The 19,371-nt window shown below is 40.3% G+C and overlaps 1 protein-coding gene across 11 annotated transcripts in view; it reads left to right on the top strand.

Annotated features, from left to right (window-relative positions):
* The window catches only part of ppp1r9a (protein phosphatase 1, regulatory subunit 9A), a 50,698-nt gene that overhangs the window by 28,817 nt on the left and 2,510 nt on the right, over positions 1 to 19,371 (top strand). For 4 of the 11 annotated variants that reach the window (XM_039820031.1, XM_039820030.1, XM_039820029.1 and 1 more), the window contains exons 6-19: positions 1,034 to 1,169; positions 7,234 to 7,386; positions 9,382 to 9,435; positions 10,547 to 10,776; positions 12,572 to 12,668; positions 13,574 to 13,709; positions 15,108 to 15,193; positions 15,999 to 16,146; positions 16,272 to 16,332; positions 16,820 to 16,877; positions 17,041 to 17,085; positions 18,438 to 18,560; positions 18,858 to 18,881; positions 19,191 to 19,367. In XM_039820031.1, coding sequence (XP_039675965.1) covers positions 1,034 to 1,169; positions 7,234 to 7,386; positions 9,382 to 9,435; positions 10,547 to 10,776; positions 12,572 to 12,668; positions 13,574 to 13,709; positions 15,108 to 15,193; positions 15,999 to 16,146; positions 16,272 to 16,332; positions 16,820 to 16,877; positions 17,041 to 17,085; positions 18,438 to 18,560; positions 18,858 to 18,881; positions 19,191 to 19,367 — 1,528 coding nt within the window. The remainder of the gene's footprint in view (positions 1 to 1,033; positions 1,170 to 7,233; positions 7,387 to 9,381; positions 9,436 to 10,546; positions 10,777 to 12,571; positions 12,669 to 13,573; positions 13,710 to 15,107; positions 15,194 to 15,998; positions 16,147 to 16,271; positions 16,333 to 16,819; positions 16,878 to 17,040; positions 17,086 to 18,437; positions 18,561 to 18,857; positions 18,882 to 19,190; positions 19,368 to 19,371) is intronic. The other 7 variants (XM_039820034.1, XM_039820040.1, XM_039820039.1 and 4 more) reach the window with 7 other exon arrangements.

Raw genomic sequence — 19,371 nt, 5'->3', positions numbered from 1 at the left:
TAAATATTTATATATATATATATATATATATATATATATATATATATATATATATATATCTGAACTGCCATTCAGTTGTTTCTTTACATATAGGTCAAATACGCCTCTTTGCTGGAGCGTAAGGCCTTTTCTGTATCGCCTTTAGAAATATATGAAAGAGCTCTCAGGAACTGAATTCACTTGATTAGACCCTCTCTCTCTCTCTCTCTCTCTCTCTCTCTCTCTCTCTCTCTCTCTCTCTCTCTCTCTCTCTCTCTCTCTCTCTCTCTGTCCTGTGGGTCTCACACTTCCTTGTACATGTACAGTAGGTAGGAACATGCCTTTCACAACACGCACACACACACACACACACACACACTGCCTCTCTGTTTTGTTTTTAGATTCATGATAATTTAAACTATGTGCTCTTGAATCTAAGATGACTATATCCTTCTTTGCCCCTGTCATATGACAAACGCACACACACACACTTTATAGGTTATATTTGGGACAAACCTAAACTTTTTTAAACATCATTTGTGCTCTTTCTCCTTTTAATTCTCACTTTGTCTATGTGTTAATGTGATATGCATTGTTGGCTGGTCCCATGTGTAACTGCAGTAGTTAGTCAGTAGCTTGGAGGCACAGCCTGTGGCTTTCTTCATTTAGTTCTTTGCCAGGCTAATAACAGGCTGCCTCGCTGAGCTGACTGTCTTCTCATATTATTATGTGTCCCGTCTCCCAGCCCTGCCCTGATACGTCAGCAGATATCGCTGTCATTGCTATGTGGCTGTGGGCCTCTGCTTCTCTCACACAGTGCCTGCTGTGGTCATTTCACTGTATAAATACACACCACCACAAGAAAAAAAAAAAAGCAGAAATTTGGAATTTTTTTATATTTGCCCTAAAAAGGACATTACTATCAGGTATGATGTGACAATAAAAATCTCTAAAATGTAAAGTAACTGTTACGTAATCATACGCTGGTTGACCCTGTCTATGTGTTGCCAGGACTGTCTGTACAGTAACCGTGCATGCCTGCATGTTGTTGCAGGTTTGTGATTGGCCGAGAGCGTCCGGGCCAGCAGAGTGAGGTGGCCACGCTCATCCAGCAGACCCTGGAGCAAGAGAGGAGACAGAGGGAGCTGCTGGAGCAGCAGTACGCCCAATATGATGCTGATGATGACGAGGTAATGACCACACACAACCATGGCCACTATACAGGGTGTCTCGGAGGTGCAATAAAGGATTGCGTATACATATGAGATTATGCACCTTATAGTGTGGATCTTAAAATATTTAAAATATTATTAATATTACAAATAGCGTAAGATGCCCCCCCCACACACACACACACACACACACACACTTAATAAAAGAACTTTCTCTTATACTGATTAAAGGAATATTTCACCGCTGGAAAGCTGAATATATCTTTAAATTGGGTCACTTATGTAGTAGAAATGTGAAAAAAAAATTGAAATTGGTGCCTTCTAGGCCGAGAAAAGCCAGAAAATGTGTTTTGGTCTTATATGGATGAAAAACCCCAAATCCCAGAATTCACCTGCTTCGTTGCTTTGAGTCCACTCCCACGCACCACCCCTACCTGCGTGACAGACCAACAAGGCATTAAACTCAAACCGCGTGTTTTATTGTCATTTCAACCATATAACGAAACAACGTTTCATCGTGACTCAAGTGGTGTTACACATTTAACATATATAAAAAACGAAATTATATAAAACCGCAAACGGAAACAGGCAACATTTAGTACACACACTTTTTCTGCTCCGTAAAGTTCAGCTAACGCATACTAGCATTAGCGCTTGGTGGGCTGTAAACACCGAGCATAAACACAGCCGTGAATTAGTGTGTAATGTAGAATGGTCGGCATTTAACAGTCACAAACTCCACCAGCAGTTAGCAGTTAAATGGATACAAATCACCACATTTCTGCGCCACTCGGTGTTAACACAGCCCACCTCTTTTACCCGGCGACAGAGCATCTCTAGCTCGGAGGGCTAGCAGGCCTGGTAGCTGGACAGTCCGGTACACTATTCAGGCAGGTTTCCACAACAACAAAAACACGGCAGTCTCTGAACTCACGTTGGGAGTGTCGTGCAGTTGGATGTAGTCCAGTTTGTGGTCTAAATGAGCGGACACTTGCAAGCAGGATCCGGTAAAGTTCAGCTAACCATACTAGCATTGGTGTAGCTAAACACGGAGTATAAACACAGGCGTGAATTAGCGTGGAATGTCGAATGGTCGGCATTTAACAGTCACAAGCTCCACCAGCAGTTAGCAGTAGCTAGTTGGATTTTATTTCTACACCAGTCCACCTCCACGGGCCGGCGAGAGCAGCCTGGTAGCTGGATAGTCCCGGTTCCGGTACACTGTTGTTCAGGCATGTTTCCACAACAACAAAAACACAGCAGGAGTTTCGTTGAAGGAGGATGTAGTCCAGCTTGTTGTTTAATGAGCAGACACTTGCAAGCAGGATGGCTGGGACAGGTGGACAGCTAGCGTTAGCTTTCCACCTAGCCGATGAGGATGTCCCCTAGCCGGCTAGCGGCATTGAGCGACACCGCTGGTCTCCGTGCAGGCGAAGCTCACGTAGTGTGCCGAGTATTGCGTCTGTAATAACGTTTCCTCCATATTCTCCGATCTGTACCGATGTATCCCGGTGGTACACACGTCCGGTAGTTTGAATGCAGATAATTGTTGTAAATGTTTTCTGCTGAAAACCGAAAGCCTGTTTAGCGAAGATTCAAGATGGCTGACAGTCGTTTTATCTCGAATACCTCGGCCAGACTCGGCAGTCCAACCCCTGTGGGCGTGTTGAAAACATACGAAGTAGATCCTATTACTGGCTGTAGTCCTTTGCCTCTGGCCCCAAAATCTTCCAATGACGCAAAATCGTCATTTTACGTCATCGGAAGATTTTTTCCAGGCCCCAAATGCAGAAATCTCGTCTCAGGGGGACATGAGGGAGGGAGGCACGGTCATTCAGAAATACTATCGGGTTTCTACTGATACAAAGCTGAATGCTAAATCGGTGAAGTATCCCTTTAAGCTCATTATATCTACATTCATTTCATCCGCTTTTTCATCAAGTTCATCCGTTGTCAGTACACACACTTCTTATACATGACACTACATTGGAAATTCAAAGCTTGTAGTTGTCACTTAATGTAGATCAACTCCGTTGTCATGACAGTTTACTGGAAATTGTAGCTTATTAACTCCATAAAGCTGACTGACAGTGGGCTTTGATGCTGGCACACAAAACACCCTTTTTCAAAGACACACACACACACACACACACACACACACACACACACACACACACACACACACCAAAGAGGATGCCATGTGAGATTCAGTGCTAGAAAGCATCACTCAGCATTTCCCTTTCTGCCGCTGCTTATTCACAGCATGTTTAATCCACCAGCCATGGAGCTCATGGCCCTGCAACACTCACACTTTATAAATACACATGTAATCACACTAAAGTAACAAAAATCAATACATAGTGTGCCCTCACTAACACACATAGGAACAGCTGCACTCATGCATAGATTTACATGCAGACACACTCACTCAGGGATTTCCATCAGTGTTTGTTTGAAGTATTTCATTTCTTGGTGGATTGAGATCCTTCATGCATAAGAAACTCCTTGCCAGGCCCCGGAAGCTGATCCCAGCGCTCCCATAATCACAGCCCCATACACATGTAACACTGTCAACTCCTATTAAAGCTCCTATAGAGAGTTGAGAATTCAGCCATTAGCAAAGACCTCACTGCTTTGCAGAGTCTGATTTAAACACAATAAAACCTCCCTCAGCCGCTTTTGTCATGTCGTCATTTCAGGTAGGATATATAATGAAAATCAAAATAAACTTGAGTTTTTATTTTTTATTTGAATGAACACCCTGTGTCACAAATCCCCGGAAAGACACATCAACATAAGAATGGTAAGCATATTAAAATTGTTAATCCATACATAGATTACTAACCGCAGTAAAAACACACTTGAAATCTGCCACGATTGAACACCAAGCCATCCATAACTCCCTACAAAACTGCCGATAGGGTAAACAATTACAAAACTATTGCAGAGATCTATGGGGCAATAAAGAGAACTCATCAATATTAATATCTTTATAAATATTAGAATGAGTTCTCACCGGAGGGGAGGTTATTTCTCACTCTGAGTGCTGCCTGGGTTGATCTGACAGACAGCTCTTTAGTGGTGCTGGGGCTCCTGTCCCAAGAGGAAGAAATGTTCCTTCAGTTAGCTATAGACATCACACACTCATGTCAGTCCATGTGTGGTGATATGTAATATAACACACATGCATGCCCATCTGTCAGCAGTTAAATGTGAACACACACATGGGAAAAGCATGGAGATGCACACACACACGCTTCAATATAAGTAATAACACTTGTATTGCTACCTTTTTTTATATGATTGTAAATTAAATGAATTGGAGTTTAAACTGTTATTTGGTCAAAACAAGGATTTTAAACACATCATCTTGAGCTCTGGGAAATTGTGGTTGCCATTTTTCTGTGTTTTTTGATATTTTATAAACATTCGATTAAAAAAAATAGTATACACAATAATCGTTAATAAAATAATAATTTGTTTTTAATAAAAATGATGTAGAAACAAATGTGAAGATAGAGAATAGTAAAAGGCACACTTAAGTAAATTATTCAATCAACAATGAATAGAAGTGGCTGATTTGCATCACTGTGCTGACAGATCTGTTGTCAGCACCAACATGGAGACATGTGACCACACACACATGCCACGTTTTCATCATAATGGGATGGATGGTAGAGATGGAATAGATTCCTATTTCTAAGGACAATTGCATGTTTGTAGAATTGGTGGTGTGAGGGTATAAATAAAGTTTATTGATATTTTAGTGCCACATCCATACAATCTAGGTTTTATTATGTATTAACAGATTTTGGCTGATGTAAGGCATTCATTTTATTTGCTTATTCAGGCTCTTATTGCTTCTTATTATTTAGCACCAAGTCAGATATATCGGAGCTTTCATGACGCATTGAGTTTATGGCAACTCCCATATGATATGAATGCTGCAACATAGTTTTTTAGTTTACTGACTTAAATTTAAAAATACAAAAATATTAAATACAACTTTAAGTAATCACATTTTGCAAGTTCTACCAGTTAAACAAACAAAAAGCAAGATAATATATGAGGGTGGTATATGATCAGGGCGTGGTGGTATTTTGTGTATGGCGTGGGTGGATGCAGACCATTCGAATATTTTGCGTCATACATCATACTCATTTTAGACATTCATAGTGCAGATCATCACACGCTGAGCACCCTCTAAACAACAGCAAGATTTCTCCTTAAATTGCCCCTTCCTTTCTTGATTCTTCATGCATGTGGTAGGAGGTGATGCATTTATCATATGCAAATTGGTGTTTGACTTCCCTGCCACGTTCAATGGTTAACTCCACCTTTAGTGATTGGGACCTTAATTTAGGATGCTGGTACCATGCCAACAAGCAAGCCTATTATGGAAATTGAAACTCTATGTCGGTCATGCATGCAAACAAATCAGGCCTGAAATCTGCTATCTGGGTGGGAGATAGATGGAGGGAAGTTGAGGGAGCAAGATGAAGAGAAGATATAGGCCAAGATGATTGTGTGTGTGTGTGTGTGTGTGTGTGTGTGTGTGTGTGTGTGTGTGTGTGTGTGTGTGTGTGTGTGTGTGTGTGTGTGTGTGTGTGTGTGTGTGTGTGTGTGTGTGTGTGTGTGTGTGTGTGTGTGTGTGTGTGTGTGTGTGTGCGCGCGCGTAACAATGGAAAGCTTTTAGATTAGACCAGAGAAGCAAGACAGAGAGAATCACAATGTAATGTGGGAATATGCAGTAGTGACATGAATATTTACATTTAGGTAATAAAATGTATACATGCAAAACAATCAACTTGACTGATTGATAGGAAGAGAGTATGTTAGATAGGATAGGATTCTTGTGTGATGTTGAGAGGGAGACAGAGACGTTTTCATATAATAGCTCCACTGGGAATATCAGGCTCTGTTGGTCATCAGCCAAAAATATACATGCAGCATAATGACCTACATAATGTCAATCCACAAAACGTTGAGTGACTTTTATTAGTCAGAGACACAATTACAGACTCAAACCTTACTAGTTTTGACCAGCAACCTCCTCCTTACACATAAGGGGAGATGGGGACTACTCAGCGTAATCACTCAAAATGGGTTACTTAAGCCATTGTGTGTCATCTGGAAATGTACTTCGAGATCTCAGATCATGCTAAACCATTAAGATTCAGCGCTATTGTCAAACCAGTGCCAAATATAGGCGCAAAGAGATGCTAACTGATAGCGTCTAAAATCCGATACAAACCGATTTATTTTTTACAAAGTTTTGGCCTACTACCTCATTCTTATATAACTGGTATCATTAAAATAGCATTACTTATGCAAAATAGAAAGTGAAAAAAGGATAGCAGGAGAAAAATTGATAGTTTCAGCTGGTGCATGCAGATTTTATCAGCTGTAGCTAGCTAGCAGGTAGGTAATTAAATAAACATGAGCTAACTTTGTGAGTTGGTTAACTTTTTAATGTTTTTTTAGCTGACTAGTTTTAGAACATGAATCTTGTAAAATGGGTCCTATATGCACTTGATGGCTCCATATGTGCTATTGCGCTAAAAAACTGAGGCTAAAGCTAGTCTCAGTTTGTACCTTTTTATGTACAGTTTTATCAGTCCCAGAGATATGTGTCTCACAATCTTAAAAAAAAAACCTTTAATACTTATCATTGTTCTGAATCCTCAAAGTCTCTTTTAACCATCTGGATGAAATAATATTCTGTCTGCTGCATAAAAAACCTGTTTCCCAAATTGCACCAACTTTTCCTGATCCAAAAACGATAGCCTCAAATGAGGTATCTCCTTACTGAATTTGTGCAATGGGAGCCAAAACAAAAATTTTATTATCATTTGTATTGGTGTATATTGATGTTTCTTTCCAATATTTTATATTTTCACACAAAATGATGCGTTAATATTTTGTCTATTTTACAAAAAAAGAACAAGACAAATGTAATTTCCGGCTACGTGGATTAAAGTAAACTAGAGAATTAGATGTCACTCACATCTGTACGCTGTGCTGTTTGTATGAAGTGCATCAGTAAAAAAGTGGACTACATGACTTTTGTGTTTCCTCACAGCAGACAGGAGAGTACGCCACAGATGACGAGGAGGCGGGGACAACGGTGGGAGGCGAGGACAAGAGCATCGAGGTGTTTGACTTGCCAGAGTCAGAGGACATTTTGTCTCCCTCGGAGTTAGATGCCACTAAACTCTACCAGAAGTTCAGAGAGGTAGACCTAGATACTTCTTCATCTATAGTTCAATCCCTACTTTTGAATTGCCAGTGTGAATAGAATTGATGGAAGCCCACTACGTTTTTCTCTGTCGGTGCTTTAAAGAATACAGTAAAAAGCATAAATCCTACACACCCACTAGAATAACAGAAAAAGGTATTTCAATAAAACAAAGGATACCAACACAATGGAATCTAGCACCCCTGCGTTACTTGGCAGAGTTATATTCTTTTGTTAAGATCTAAGATCCGCTTACTCTCCCTAATTCCTAATCTAGATGATTAGAGGCTTGAATACAAAAGCGATATAAGACCTATGCTCATTACATCTCTAATAACCCATGTTTGGTTAAAACCCACAGATGAAGAGAAAGAGCTTTAACACTTTAAACCTGTATTTGAATCGATTTGTATCCTGATTTTGGCAACTCTTCATACGAACAGGCTTTGAAAATAGAAACCCACTTTGTTGAACTTTTGCTCCCATCGCTTTCCATGAACTCACCTTAAAAACTACAGCGATAAAATGGTAAATAAATTCACTGGCTGGTAACTCATTTCTGCTTTATATGCTGCTAAGAAGCTGCTAATATTGATCGAACACTCCAGCGCTGTTTTTGGCACCGTAACACTCGGGCCTTTCTGTAGACTGCCACAATAGCTGTATGACACATTTAACAAATGACTTCAGCTGCACTGCAGGCACCGCAGGGGATATCAAGCAAAACTATAATGCAATCCCTGGTCACAGGATGTGTACGTTTGTTCAAAACTCTTTCTCTGTATTTTGACCTCTGTCTCCCAGTTTACTTTTAAAGGGCTCTCTCATGTCCCGCTTCTTCCTTGTCTCTCTTTGCTGCATTTAAGCTAGGAAATAAATAAATATTATTTAAAATTATATATATACACACACAAAGAAGCTGTGATAGTAAAAATGCTCTCGTTCTTAAACCTTTTTATCATCTTAATGTCCTGTTTTAGTAGTATAGTATTCCCTACTAGGCTGCTGTTCAAGTCCATTTACTTTTTGATAATGTTTTCAACTATGTTTTGGAGCCAAGTAAGCCGAGTAAGTTAAAGCCTCAGTCAACACACACGCGGAATTTACACACACACCACTAACACACGTGTTAAGGAATGCTCCACAAAACTTGGTTAATCATCAGCAGCTGTAAAATAAAAGTAACACGTTGTATTAACATAATCAGCATCGTGACTTGCACTGAATTTAGTATGGTATTTTTGTTGTGCATAGATTTTCCAAGCATTTGACCAATTTTCAAATTAACATTTTGACATTTTTTAACATGAGTTATTGCTTAATTCCTGTAACCTGCCGGACCCCCCAAAAAAAAAAAAAACCTGCACCATGGCCAAATTATTGGTCAAACTCACAGATCCTCTATTCTAATCAGGATGTCAAGATAAGCTAAACCCAAATATGCCCTGCTGAGCTTGGGGAAATGTGTTTAAAATGATGCCAATGCATCTAGAATAATTCTATTTGATATAATAGGTCTAAATGACTGCTTATCTCAACTTCAATGCATAACTCTTTTGTCGCTCTCTCTCCATTTCCAACTCCATCCATCTTATGTGTTAGACTAAAAAACAAGTCCTTTCGGTTTCTAACAGTTTTAGATATAACATTGAACAAACATTACATTTTTAGATTTAATATCTCCATCCATCTGTCCATCTGTCTATCTATCTATCTATCTATCTATCTATCTATCTATCTATCTATCTATCTATCTATCTATCTATCTATCTATCTATCTATCTATCTATCTATCTCTTGCCTCTCCTCTGAGAGTGTGTGTGTCTGTGCTGGAGCTGGGATGCTGTCAGGAGGACAGGGTCGGCTGCCTCTGTCCGTCACACTGTATCGACAGCAGAGAGAGCCTGCGCAGCGGCAGCCATGCATTTGATTATCTGACCGCCCTCTCTTTTCTCTCCTATCTTCTCTTTTCTCCGCCTCTGCTGCCAACAGCTCCAGATCAAACACACAGTGACCGAGGCCGAGATTCAGAAGCTCAAAAACAAGGTAAGAGATTAAAACTGTGTGCAGTTGAAGAACTTTTAGACCTTTTGGAAAACTGGTCAGAAAATGCAGAAATTTTGGTAGTGAAGGTGTGGCTGCAAATGACAGAAGTTTGAGTTCAAAGGGAAAGCCGAGAAAGGAATAGTAAGTAAGTGAGAGCAAAAGCTTTGTGTATGTGCATGCGTGTGTATGTTTACCTATATACACATCTGAAGTGTATACTTGATATGCTCTGCCAAATGTTAATGGCCTAATTTGATCATTTCCCAAATTATTGTGCTGAGAGTTGATATGATTAAATTTCTCAGAAGTGGTGCTTAAAAAGCTTTTTTTAGGAGTAAGGATAGATCCACTTTTACAAAAAATAAACTGATTTAATTTGTGCTCTGAATACAGTCTTCACTCTAAAAAGACTCTTTGTGAAGTATTTATCTTTGACCAGCTTTGTGAGATGTCATTCCCAGTTTTGAAAATCTGGTTTTGTTTTGGTCTCGCATGTTTCCATGTAGTTGCAGATATAGATGGCCGATACCATTTTTTGCTTCCCGATTCCGATACCTGAACTTGCATATCGGCCGATACCGAGTACCGATCCAATACCAGTGTGTCATATTTTTTATTATGTTTTAACAACTGTATACTACTATCCCTGTATGGATGTGATATGATTTATATCTTTGTTGTCAGTCTGGCTCAGGTTAAACTCTTTGTAAAACATGAACAAACACAAATAAGGAAGGCCACAGAACTTTCTTATATTATCCAGTTTGACAGTCAGTTATAACGGAAAAAGAACATAAATAAACTACTTTAACATCGATTTTCTTTAGGGCTTTATTACGTGGTATCGGATCGGTGCACAAACTCCAGTACTTCCCGATACCGATACCAGCATTTTAAGCAGTATCGGAGCCGGTATCGGACCATCTCTAGTTGCAGACAGTAAAAACAACAACTACTCAAAAAAAAAATACTAAAAGATTACTACTATCCTCTGGTTTGAGGGACAAGCTGTATAAGAAGGGTGAAAAATGTAAGTTTTTATTTCAAAACATATATTGCTCTCCGATCAAATTCCAATGTTGTAACTGGGGTTGGTTTTGTCCCCTTCCAGTTGGCGTCAGTGGAGAGGGAGAAGCAGCGCTGGGAGAAGGAGAAGAGCCAGCTGAAGGCCAGCATCGAAGAGAACAAGGAGAGGATGTTGAAGCTGGAGAGCTACTGGATCGAAGCACAGACGCTCTGCCACACGGTCAACGAACACCTGAAGGAGGCGCAGGCACAGTACCAAACTCTAGAGAAAAAGTACAACAAAGCCAAGAAACTCATCAAAGACTTCCAGCAGAAGTGAGTGAACCTGGGTTAAACTGGTCATCCTAATCTGGGATTGAAGAATGAGGGAGGAACATTGTAGCAGGACATTTACATTTTTTTCTGTCAAGAAATCCCAGTTAGATGATTTTTATTTTTTTTAAGATTTTTTGGGCATTTTCTGCCTTTATTTCGATAGGAAAGCTGAAGACACAAAAGGGGAGAGAGAGGGGGAATGACATGGCAGCAAAGGGCCGCAGATCGGAGTCGAACCCGGGCCTGTTGCGTCTCTCTATATGGGCACCCGCTCTACCAACTGAGCTATCCGGGTGCCCGAGATGAGGGGTTTAACCACAATTGATCCTCAATTAAGAAGCTTTTTTTTTTTTTTTTTGGTTCAGTTTCAAAATGTATGTATGATTATGTACAGTGCTGTGCATAAAAGAGAACAACGGAGGTTGGATTATCCCAAAGTTACTATAACTGAATCTGCATTCTCTAATTGAGGTAATTTATGTCTGAAATTGATTTCCTCATTTTGTTGGGAGAAGGACTACAGAAAGTGTCCAGACCTTACATTGAACACCACTGGCTGAAACAATGGCAACCTAGAATCACTAAAGTTCATTAGGATGTACTAACAACCATTTGAAAGGCAATTTAAAGCCACTATGTGAAGAATTAGCATGTGATTATAGCATATTTCAGTCGAACCATTTCAGATCCTACACATAATGCCTTTAATCTAAAGAAAAGGTTGGTGAAATGTATTATTGACTTCTAGTGGGACTAAATTCAGTGCAGGGCTAAAGCTTCTTAACTCAAGGTCCACTCACAAGCTTTTTCCAATCACATCTTAAGGTCTTCATCAGCAGATAGAGTTTGCTCATCTCATTTCTAATGTGAACGGCCTCCTAGATCTCCTCTTTTAACTGGTTTAGATTTTGATCCAAGGCAGCTTGCCCTGAACTCACCATTGATGCTTCTTTTTTTTTGTCCTGAGAGTTCCAGTTCAGACCAGATCTTTCTGTTGCTTTAGTTCTCATAGTTTAATGCTACTCACTTCTTCTTTTTATCCAACTCTGTCTCCATGACTTGCTAACTCCTTCACTCGAACCATTTCTTAAATGATGTCATTCCATCAATCCTGCCATTAAACGTAAGTTTTAATAATTTAAAGATGACTTTTTTCATTATTCCTTTCATATGCTTCTCTTGCTTCAATGAACAGAAAAGAGAAAATCTACTGAATTTCCCTCCGTGAGGCAGAGCGCCTCTATTTATAGCCAAAGTCCTATCTCATTTCAACAGTAAGAGCCAAGTCTCCATTCTCATGCAGCGCAGCTCTCTTGCTTTTCAGTGCGTTGATCTTTTTGGTCAGTCCCATCACACCGTCTCCTGCTCAGCTCTAGTCTGCCTTACTCTAATTGGCTCTGGCCCTGCAGGCCAAGTGGAAGCTAACTCATGAAACAAGCACTCAATGCTGATCTGTAGCAGAGGACTGAGCTACAGAGGAGAGACGGGGAGCTCACAGACCAAGGGCAAAGTAGGAATGAGTAAAGTAATTTTAGTATTCTTAAAAATGGAAATGTATGTGGTGTGTTTTAGCTGTAGATATGTGTTTGTGTGTGTGTGTTCGCTATGAGCAGCAGGGTCAGAGTGAAGTCACACTGACATCCTAAAACAGCCTTGGCTCCCTTATCGCCACTGCTGAGCAAGAGGCAGGCACTGTCACACCTGGAGAAACTCACACTTAAATGTATCTTGTTCTCCTGTATTAGCACACACCTACTCACCACATTACGTTCTCCCCCCCCCTTTTCGTCTCCAGAGAGGTGGAGTTCATCCAGAAGGAGGATGCAGAGAGGAGGCGGCTGGAGGAGGCTGAGAAATCTCACCTGGCTGAGATCCAGGGACTGCAAGTCCGGGTAAACTAGTTCATTTTAAGTCTACTCTGTCTATCTATCACAACTATAATTCCCTGTATGCCTGTCTGTGTTTATGTTGTTCCATCCGTGTCTGCATAGTTCTGCACATTGGCCTCAAAACAACACAGAAATCCCTGAAGTGAAAATAAAACTAATGACCACTGCAGTTCTTCTCTGTGCTTAATGATCAAGATTGTTGGATTTTGTACATTACATCTATTAAAGCAGTAGTTTTTCTTTCATAGTAAAGGCTAAAAATGTGTAAGAGGAATTTAATCCAAATCCAGTAGTCAACATGATCAAAAAGATCAGTAACGGCACTGCTGCTTTCTCTCTACAAGGCTTAAAAGTATGTCTGTGCCATTTCTGCCACATAAAATGGTTTTCTCCTCCTTGGACAGTGACAGCGGATGGACTAGGTGTCCAGGGGCCTGTGGTTAGTTTCATTGGCAAACTCTGTATTGATTTTCTGCTTTCCTAGTCTTAAAACAAGACAGTTGTGTTGTTTTCCGCTCACGTCTCAGGACATACCCCACAGTTGAATGGGCAGTCAACCCAACTGTCCCCTGCTATTCTTCTGCACAGTGAGCACTCATTCTCCCACTGCACTGCATTGTAAACGCTGAATGGTGAAGTGTGGCACAAGCAAGAGTGGTGGAAAAACAGTAGCCAAAAGCCAAACAGGAGGGTTATGCTTAACAAAACCGACATCATACTTAATTTGTGCTTTTTCATGTGCACGTGGCCAACACCTGTAAGAAACTTAAGTATTTTCAAATGGAATCAAAACATGACTCATGTGCTCCTTATCATGTAGGCCATTCATTTTTGTGCGTTAAAGCAGCTGTTTTGACATGTAAATGCCTGCGGCTGATTCATGTTAAACGGTTCCTCTCCCTCTACAGATCGCCACGTTAGAGTCTGAGCTAATGCAGCTGATGAAGCAGAACGGCATCCAGGTCAACAACAACAACAGCAACAGTGCTGAGAGGCTCAGCGCTCAGCAGCACAGCCCCAAAAGGGCTGCAGCACAAGCCAGAGGTGTGTTTTTTAGGGGGCTGCCAAGATCATTATTATGATATTGATTTAAAGGAAACGTTCTACACGTCGGAAAACATTCACTTTCTTGCTGAGAATTAGGTGAGAAGATCAATACCACTCTTATGCCTGTCATACCAGGCTATCAGGCTAGCTGTTTCCCCCCTCTCCCAGGGGAACTCTCAGCAAGAAAGCAAATAAGCGTTTTTCCTAAAATGTCAAACTATTGATTTAATGAATGCAGTTGCAATTGCAGACAGCTGAAATAGGAGCGTAAGCAATAACATAAACATCTGCATCTCCTTATGTCTGATATATGGTCTTAAATAAACATTCAAAGTTTCCCTACTACATTTCTTGTTTAAGTACTGTACCTAATTTTTCTTTGGTCCCTAAGATGACCCATGATGCAACTCAACAAAGTGGCCTTTAGCGGGTTTTAGCCCCTGCAGTTTAGCGACTCCTCTTGCCCTGTGAAGGACATTGAAAACATTGAACTCTCTTGTGGTTAAAACACACAAAATGCAAACACACACAGAGTGGGGTCTGGATTTCTTACGCACACATCCTCCTCTCCCCTGCTGCCTTGACCTTCACACACACTTTCACCTCCGACTCTAGATTCACTTTGGACCTCCGCAAACAAAAACAAACTCGTAATCCCTTTTGAACACATCTGTCTGGTTTTGTTCTCCTCAAGTCTTTTTAAGCTCCAGGCTTTATTTCAGTGGCTGCATCTTTCAAAACGACGTGTGCACACACAAGCCCCTTATCTGATACTGTACAGTGCACATGGGATAACAGAGTGATTGGATCTGCACTGATCAGAGTGATGCAGCTCATTATGCAATATTAAAAAGGGGGGATTGAGGGATTCTGCTGAAACAGGATATAAATGAGAGAGAGATAGAGAGCATGTGGGAGGAGAAGACTCAGAATCTGCTGAAATTATCTTTTTAAATTTAGATGGATTCAGTTTTTCGCTCATCTGACAGCATCTCCGTGTGCACTCAGGTAATGAGCAGAAAAGTGACAATTGCCTGCCTAATTAATGGTGTTACTTTTGGGGGAAGACTTGATACTTTAACTGTGTTGATGTTTTTTTAATAGACTTACTTAATGGTGGTGTCAGCATTGGGGCCAGTTCAAAGGAAGTGCCTCCTAAAAAAGACTGAAACAAAAGAAAATATGCACATAATTGATGGACAAATTATGAATATATGGATCTTAATGGATTAAACAGAATATTCTTCTTACCTTGTCAAGCTAAATCACAATTGTTTTTACTCTCTTCTTCTTCTTTGTGTGTGTGTGTGTGTGTGTGTGTGTGTGTGTGTGTGTGTGTGTGTGTGTGTGTGTGTGTGTGTGTGTGTGTGTGTGTGTGTGTGTGTGTGTGTCTAGAACTGAGGGAGGGTTCTCCACATTCACCCAGCAAAAAGAGCCACAGAGGAGTCACTCAAGACAGCATCAGCTCCACCGAGGGAGAGGTTTGTATTAAAACACACACCTGCACGCAACATCTGTTGAAATATCAACCAGATGTTATTTTTGAACACATAATTTTCATTAGACTTGTTACATTTAATATGTCTTAATTTCACCACAGGGTGTGTGTGTGTGTGTGTGTGTGTGTGTGTGTGTGTGTGTGTGTGTGTGTGTGTGTGTGTGTGTGTGTGTGTGTGTGCGTGTGTGTGCGTGTGTGTGCGTGCACGTGTGTCTTTAACCCCTGTCTATTCCGCTTTATTCCTTTAATGGATTAATTGCTACGTGTTGCTCTACGGCACTAATTGAGTCTGTGGCGCTGTCACAAAGTATTGTCTCTCCCAGTGTGATAATAACAGCCACAGTCTTTTTCTGGATGAAAGGCTCTCTTCTGGCTAATGCTGTCACTTAACTCAACTAGAGCAGGAATGAGTTCAGATTGGATGAACAACTTCAAGAACTGGATCAGAATTGGCATGAACACAGAAGCCAGGCAGTGTGAGGCTTCCAGGGGAAGTAGAATTAGATATGATGAAAGTATGTCAAGTGACTTCTTTCAGATTAGTCTGCAGCATTGGCTGTTCAGATCCCTTTTCATTTGATTGCAATTTATTCTTCCTTTTCTTCTGAGCCTTTGCTTTCCTCTCTTTCAAATTTTCATTACATTTCTTTCCTTCGCAATTCATTATGTCTGCACTTCCTCTCTCTCATCTTCTGGCCTCATCTCACTCCCTCTCATACATTTCCCCTTCCCTCTCCCTTGTCTTCTATTTGCTTCATCTTTCTTTCTCTCTTTTTGTCTGTCTTTAGGGCTCGGAGGGGCAAGGCAGTCCAGCTCACAGTCGATCTGGTTCGATTCGTAGTGTGGCGTCTTGTGATGGAGAAGCTGCAGTCCTCAGGGCCCCTGGCAGCACAGAAAGCTCCCCCAGACGAACACTGCACCGGCCGTCCACCGCGGGTTAGTGCTCCTGCACCCTTTACTACATACCATAATGGAGGATCGAATGGTCACCAATACATCCGTAACTATATACTACATCCGTAACTATCCGTAATCTCAGTGTGGGGTGTTTGTGGTCACAGGTTCTCAGTCTCCTGCGATGCCAAGCTATGTGGAGGAACACAGACAAGCTCCAGGTCCTGGGTAGGATAACAAATAGTGGAATGCCATGTTTTTGTTTTGAATTGTACACATACCAAATAACGTATGTAAAAGATAAAGCTGTCAGAATTTGTCATTTGGAAGCCAAAGTGAACGTTTTCTCTACATATTTGTTGTAAAAGAATATTGGGATTGGGAATGGGAATGTGATCAATTATTTTAAAGGACTTATATGGTCAGAATGGTACCAGTGATGAGGAAATAAAACTAGATGAATGACATATTTACATTTAGAAATGAAATTCATACATAGTATTAGTAGTTTTAGTTTATTATAAGCCCATAGTTAGACAAAGAAAAGCAGAAAATATTCTCTATAATTCCATTGCTCCATGTTTTTAGTTGTATCTCTCCTAAATGAGTCCAGGTCCAGAAACTGTTAATGAAGGTCTGGTACAGTTATTGTCACCACTGACTTCTATTTCATTTTTCCCCTCCCTCCCTTTATCTCTCCATATCTTTCACTCAGCTCCACAGAGCCGTCAGCAGAGGACAGTCCAGAGAAACTCAAGGCCAAGGTACATGAGGTTTGTTGACTGTTTGTTGTCATTGGGCAAATAATGATTCACTTTGCAGTCACTGGTTCAGATATAGGTCCAGTCAGAGCAGGCTTTTTGCCAGGCCATATACGTATACTGTACCTACATATTGTTATATACTTACATGTGTTATGTTATTTCTGTTGAACAGACCTCCCTTACATGGCCCCACTTCTTCTCCTATTCATATTACTTGGTATTGTATTCTTTTGTGTTTTGTTCAATTATACCTTAATCCACTGAAATGGTAATGAGTTGGTACTATAAGAGGTAAAAGTGGTTTAGTAATTAGGGGAATTAGTACTGCAAAAATGCGTAATTGCATTAGTAATTGAAAGAAAATCAATGAGTATTCCTTTATATTCCTAAATATCTTTTATGATCTTAATTCTGTCTTCAATGACGCTGTAAAAAATGTCCATTTTAACAATCGTATGATCTGTTTTTCGGGTATTAAATTCCAATTTTGTGGGGGAAAAAATCTGTTCCCAAGTGTTACCCGTGCAAATCAGTTTGTTTCATAATATATCTTTAATCAGTTAAATGTCATACAGATACAATAAGATTAAAGTTGTTAACATGGGCATTTTTTGCAGTGTAGGAACTTGCATGAAAACTGTTACTAATCCTGTGTAATATCAGATGTGGTTACTTTAGGATTAAAAAGGAGCTTATTTTTGATCCTGCACAAATCTAGTCCTTTTCTCTCTCCAAGGACATGCTCTCAGCTCGAGACAAGTGCACATCAGAAGATCAATCAATGCAGAATGTATCCGCGTTAATAGTTATGTGGAGCTTCTAAGCAAGCTGAACCTGTGAGATTAGTTTCGCTTTTACCTCAAACAGTAATGAAATTCAAAGAACTCCTTCAAGCTACAGTATATAGCTACATGCAAGATAAAGCTTTTAACTCAGAATTTAATATAAATGTAATGTTACACTTTCTCTTTGACATTCAATACATATTTCTTTTACTCAGAGGACCAATGGAAATACTGTATATTCCAGGAGGAGATAGGGAGGCGTTAAATCTTGGTCTTAAAAAAAAAAAACAATTTATTAGTATTAGTTTTTCTCCTCCTGATCGTCCGTAGTTCTCAGTAGCAGCTTGTCTCTGCATGTTTGAGCACTGATCTTGGATCTTAATACAAATGTTCACACTCTCACAAGGACAGAGAGAGAGAGCGGTTTTAAATTGGACAGCATCCAGCAATGTAAATCATTTACAACCACTAATTACATTCACAGTTTGTGCTATAATATGGACCATCTTAAAAATGAGGGATGTGCACAGCTCTGACGTCTTGCTTAAATTTATTAGTCTAATGTACTTTTTATTGACTGTCAAATATTTGGAAGAAGCACATCAATCAAATCAATCTGATACGTGCTTAGAGGAAAAGTCTTCATTCTTCTAAATTCATTCACTCCTCGTCCAGTCTCTCGGTTAATAGAAATAGAGAAGCACTCCATCTAATCAACTAAATTCAGCCTCAAAGCCAATTGGCTCTCACTACCAGTCTTTTAAGTGTGTTGTTGATTTCTCAGGGACCGACTCTGAACGATGATCTGAGCGCCAGCAGCAGCAGCAGCTCAGTGGAGATCAGCGGCCTGATGAGCGAAGCCAAGATGTCGGGGCGCTCACACACACTGGTGCTTTCCTCAGATGAGGTACACATACAGTATACACTTCAAATATTTTAATTGTTTAATGTAAGTTGGGCAAGGTAGTTTGCAAGATGAAATGCATTCTCAAAATGGTTAAACTAATAATATGCATGAGAATACCTTGTCAGTTCACATCTATAACAAGAACTAACAGACCCCGACTTTGTAAAAATGTAGGCGCCAGTTCAGACTCATTGTATACAAATGCTGGTCTAGGCTCCTGTAGCATAAGCCAAATTGTTTTTTTTCCCTGTTAACAACTCAGTCATCTTCTGTTGTTTTCAATGCTGCCACATTCAGAGTCTGGATATGATAGATGACGAGGTGAGACTTGTGTTTTTCTGCATGCATGTCTTGTTGAGTAAAACCCATTTGTCTGTGTTTCATTCCCACACATTATTCATGGTGAAGAATGATTTTTACCACATAGTAATATGTATTGCTACAGAATATAGTTGCCTTGAATGGGTCATTGAGTTCATCTGAACTCATTAAGCATTTATTAAACATTATTATTCAGCATTCTGTAGAAGATACACTGTGGGCGCATGGTTAAATATTGTTAAAGTTGGAAAGTTTGGCATCTTATCTGCTTCTTTTTCTCTGTCCCTGTCTGTCTCTCTCCCTGTTCAGATCCTAGACGAGGGACAGAAGCATTATCAGTGGCAGAACCGCAGCATCACAGAGTGGACCTCCCAGCAAGTGGCCCGCTGGCTCATGGGTCTCAACTTAGAACACCACATCCCAGAATTCACTGCCAAAAACATAGATGGAGAGCAGCTGCTACAGCTGGAGAGTGCTGAGCTCAAGGTAA

This window comes from Perca fluviatilis, chromosome 13 (genome assembly GCF_010015445.1).
Source record: "Perca fluviatilis chromosome 13, GENO_Pfluv_1.0, whole genome shotgun sequence".
NCBI classification, from domain to species: domain Eukaryota; kingdom Metazoa; phylum Chordata; class Actinopteri; order Perciformes; family Percidae; genus Perca; species Perca fluviatilis.
Note: the sequence above shows the minus strand (reverse complement) of the source record. Positions and strands in the feature narration are given on the sequence as shown.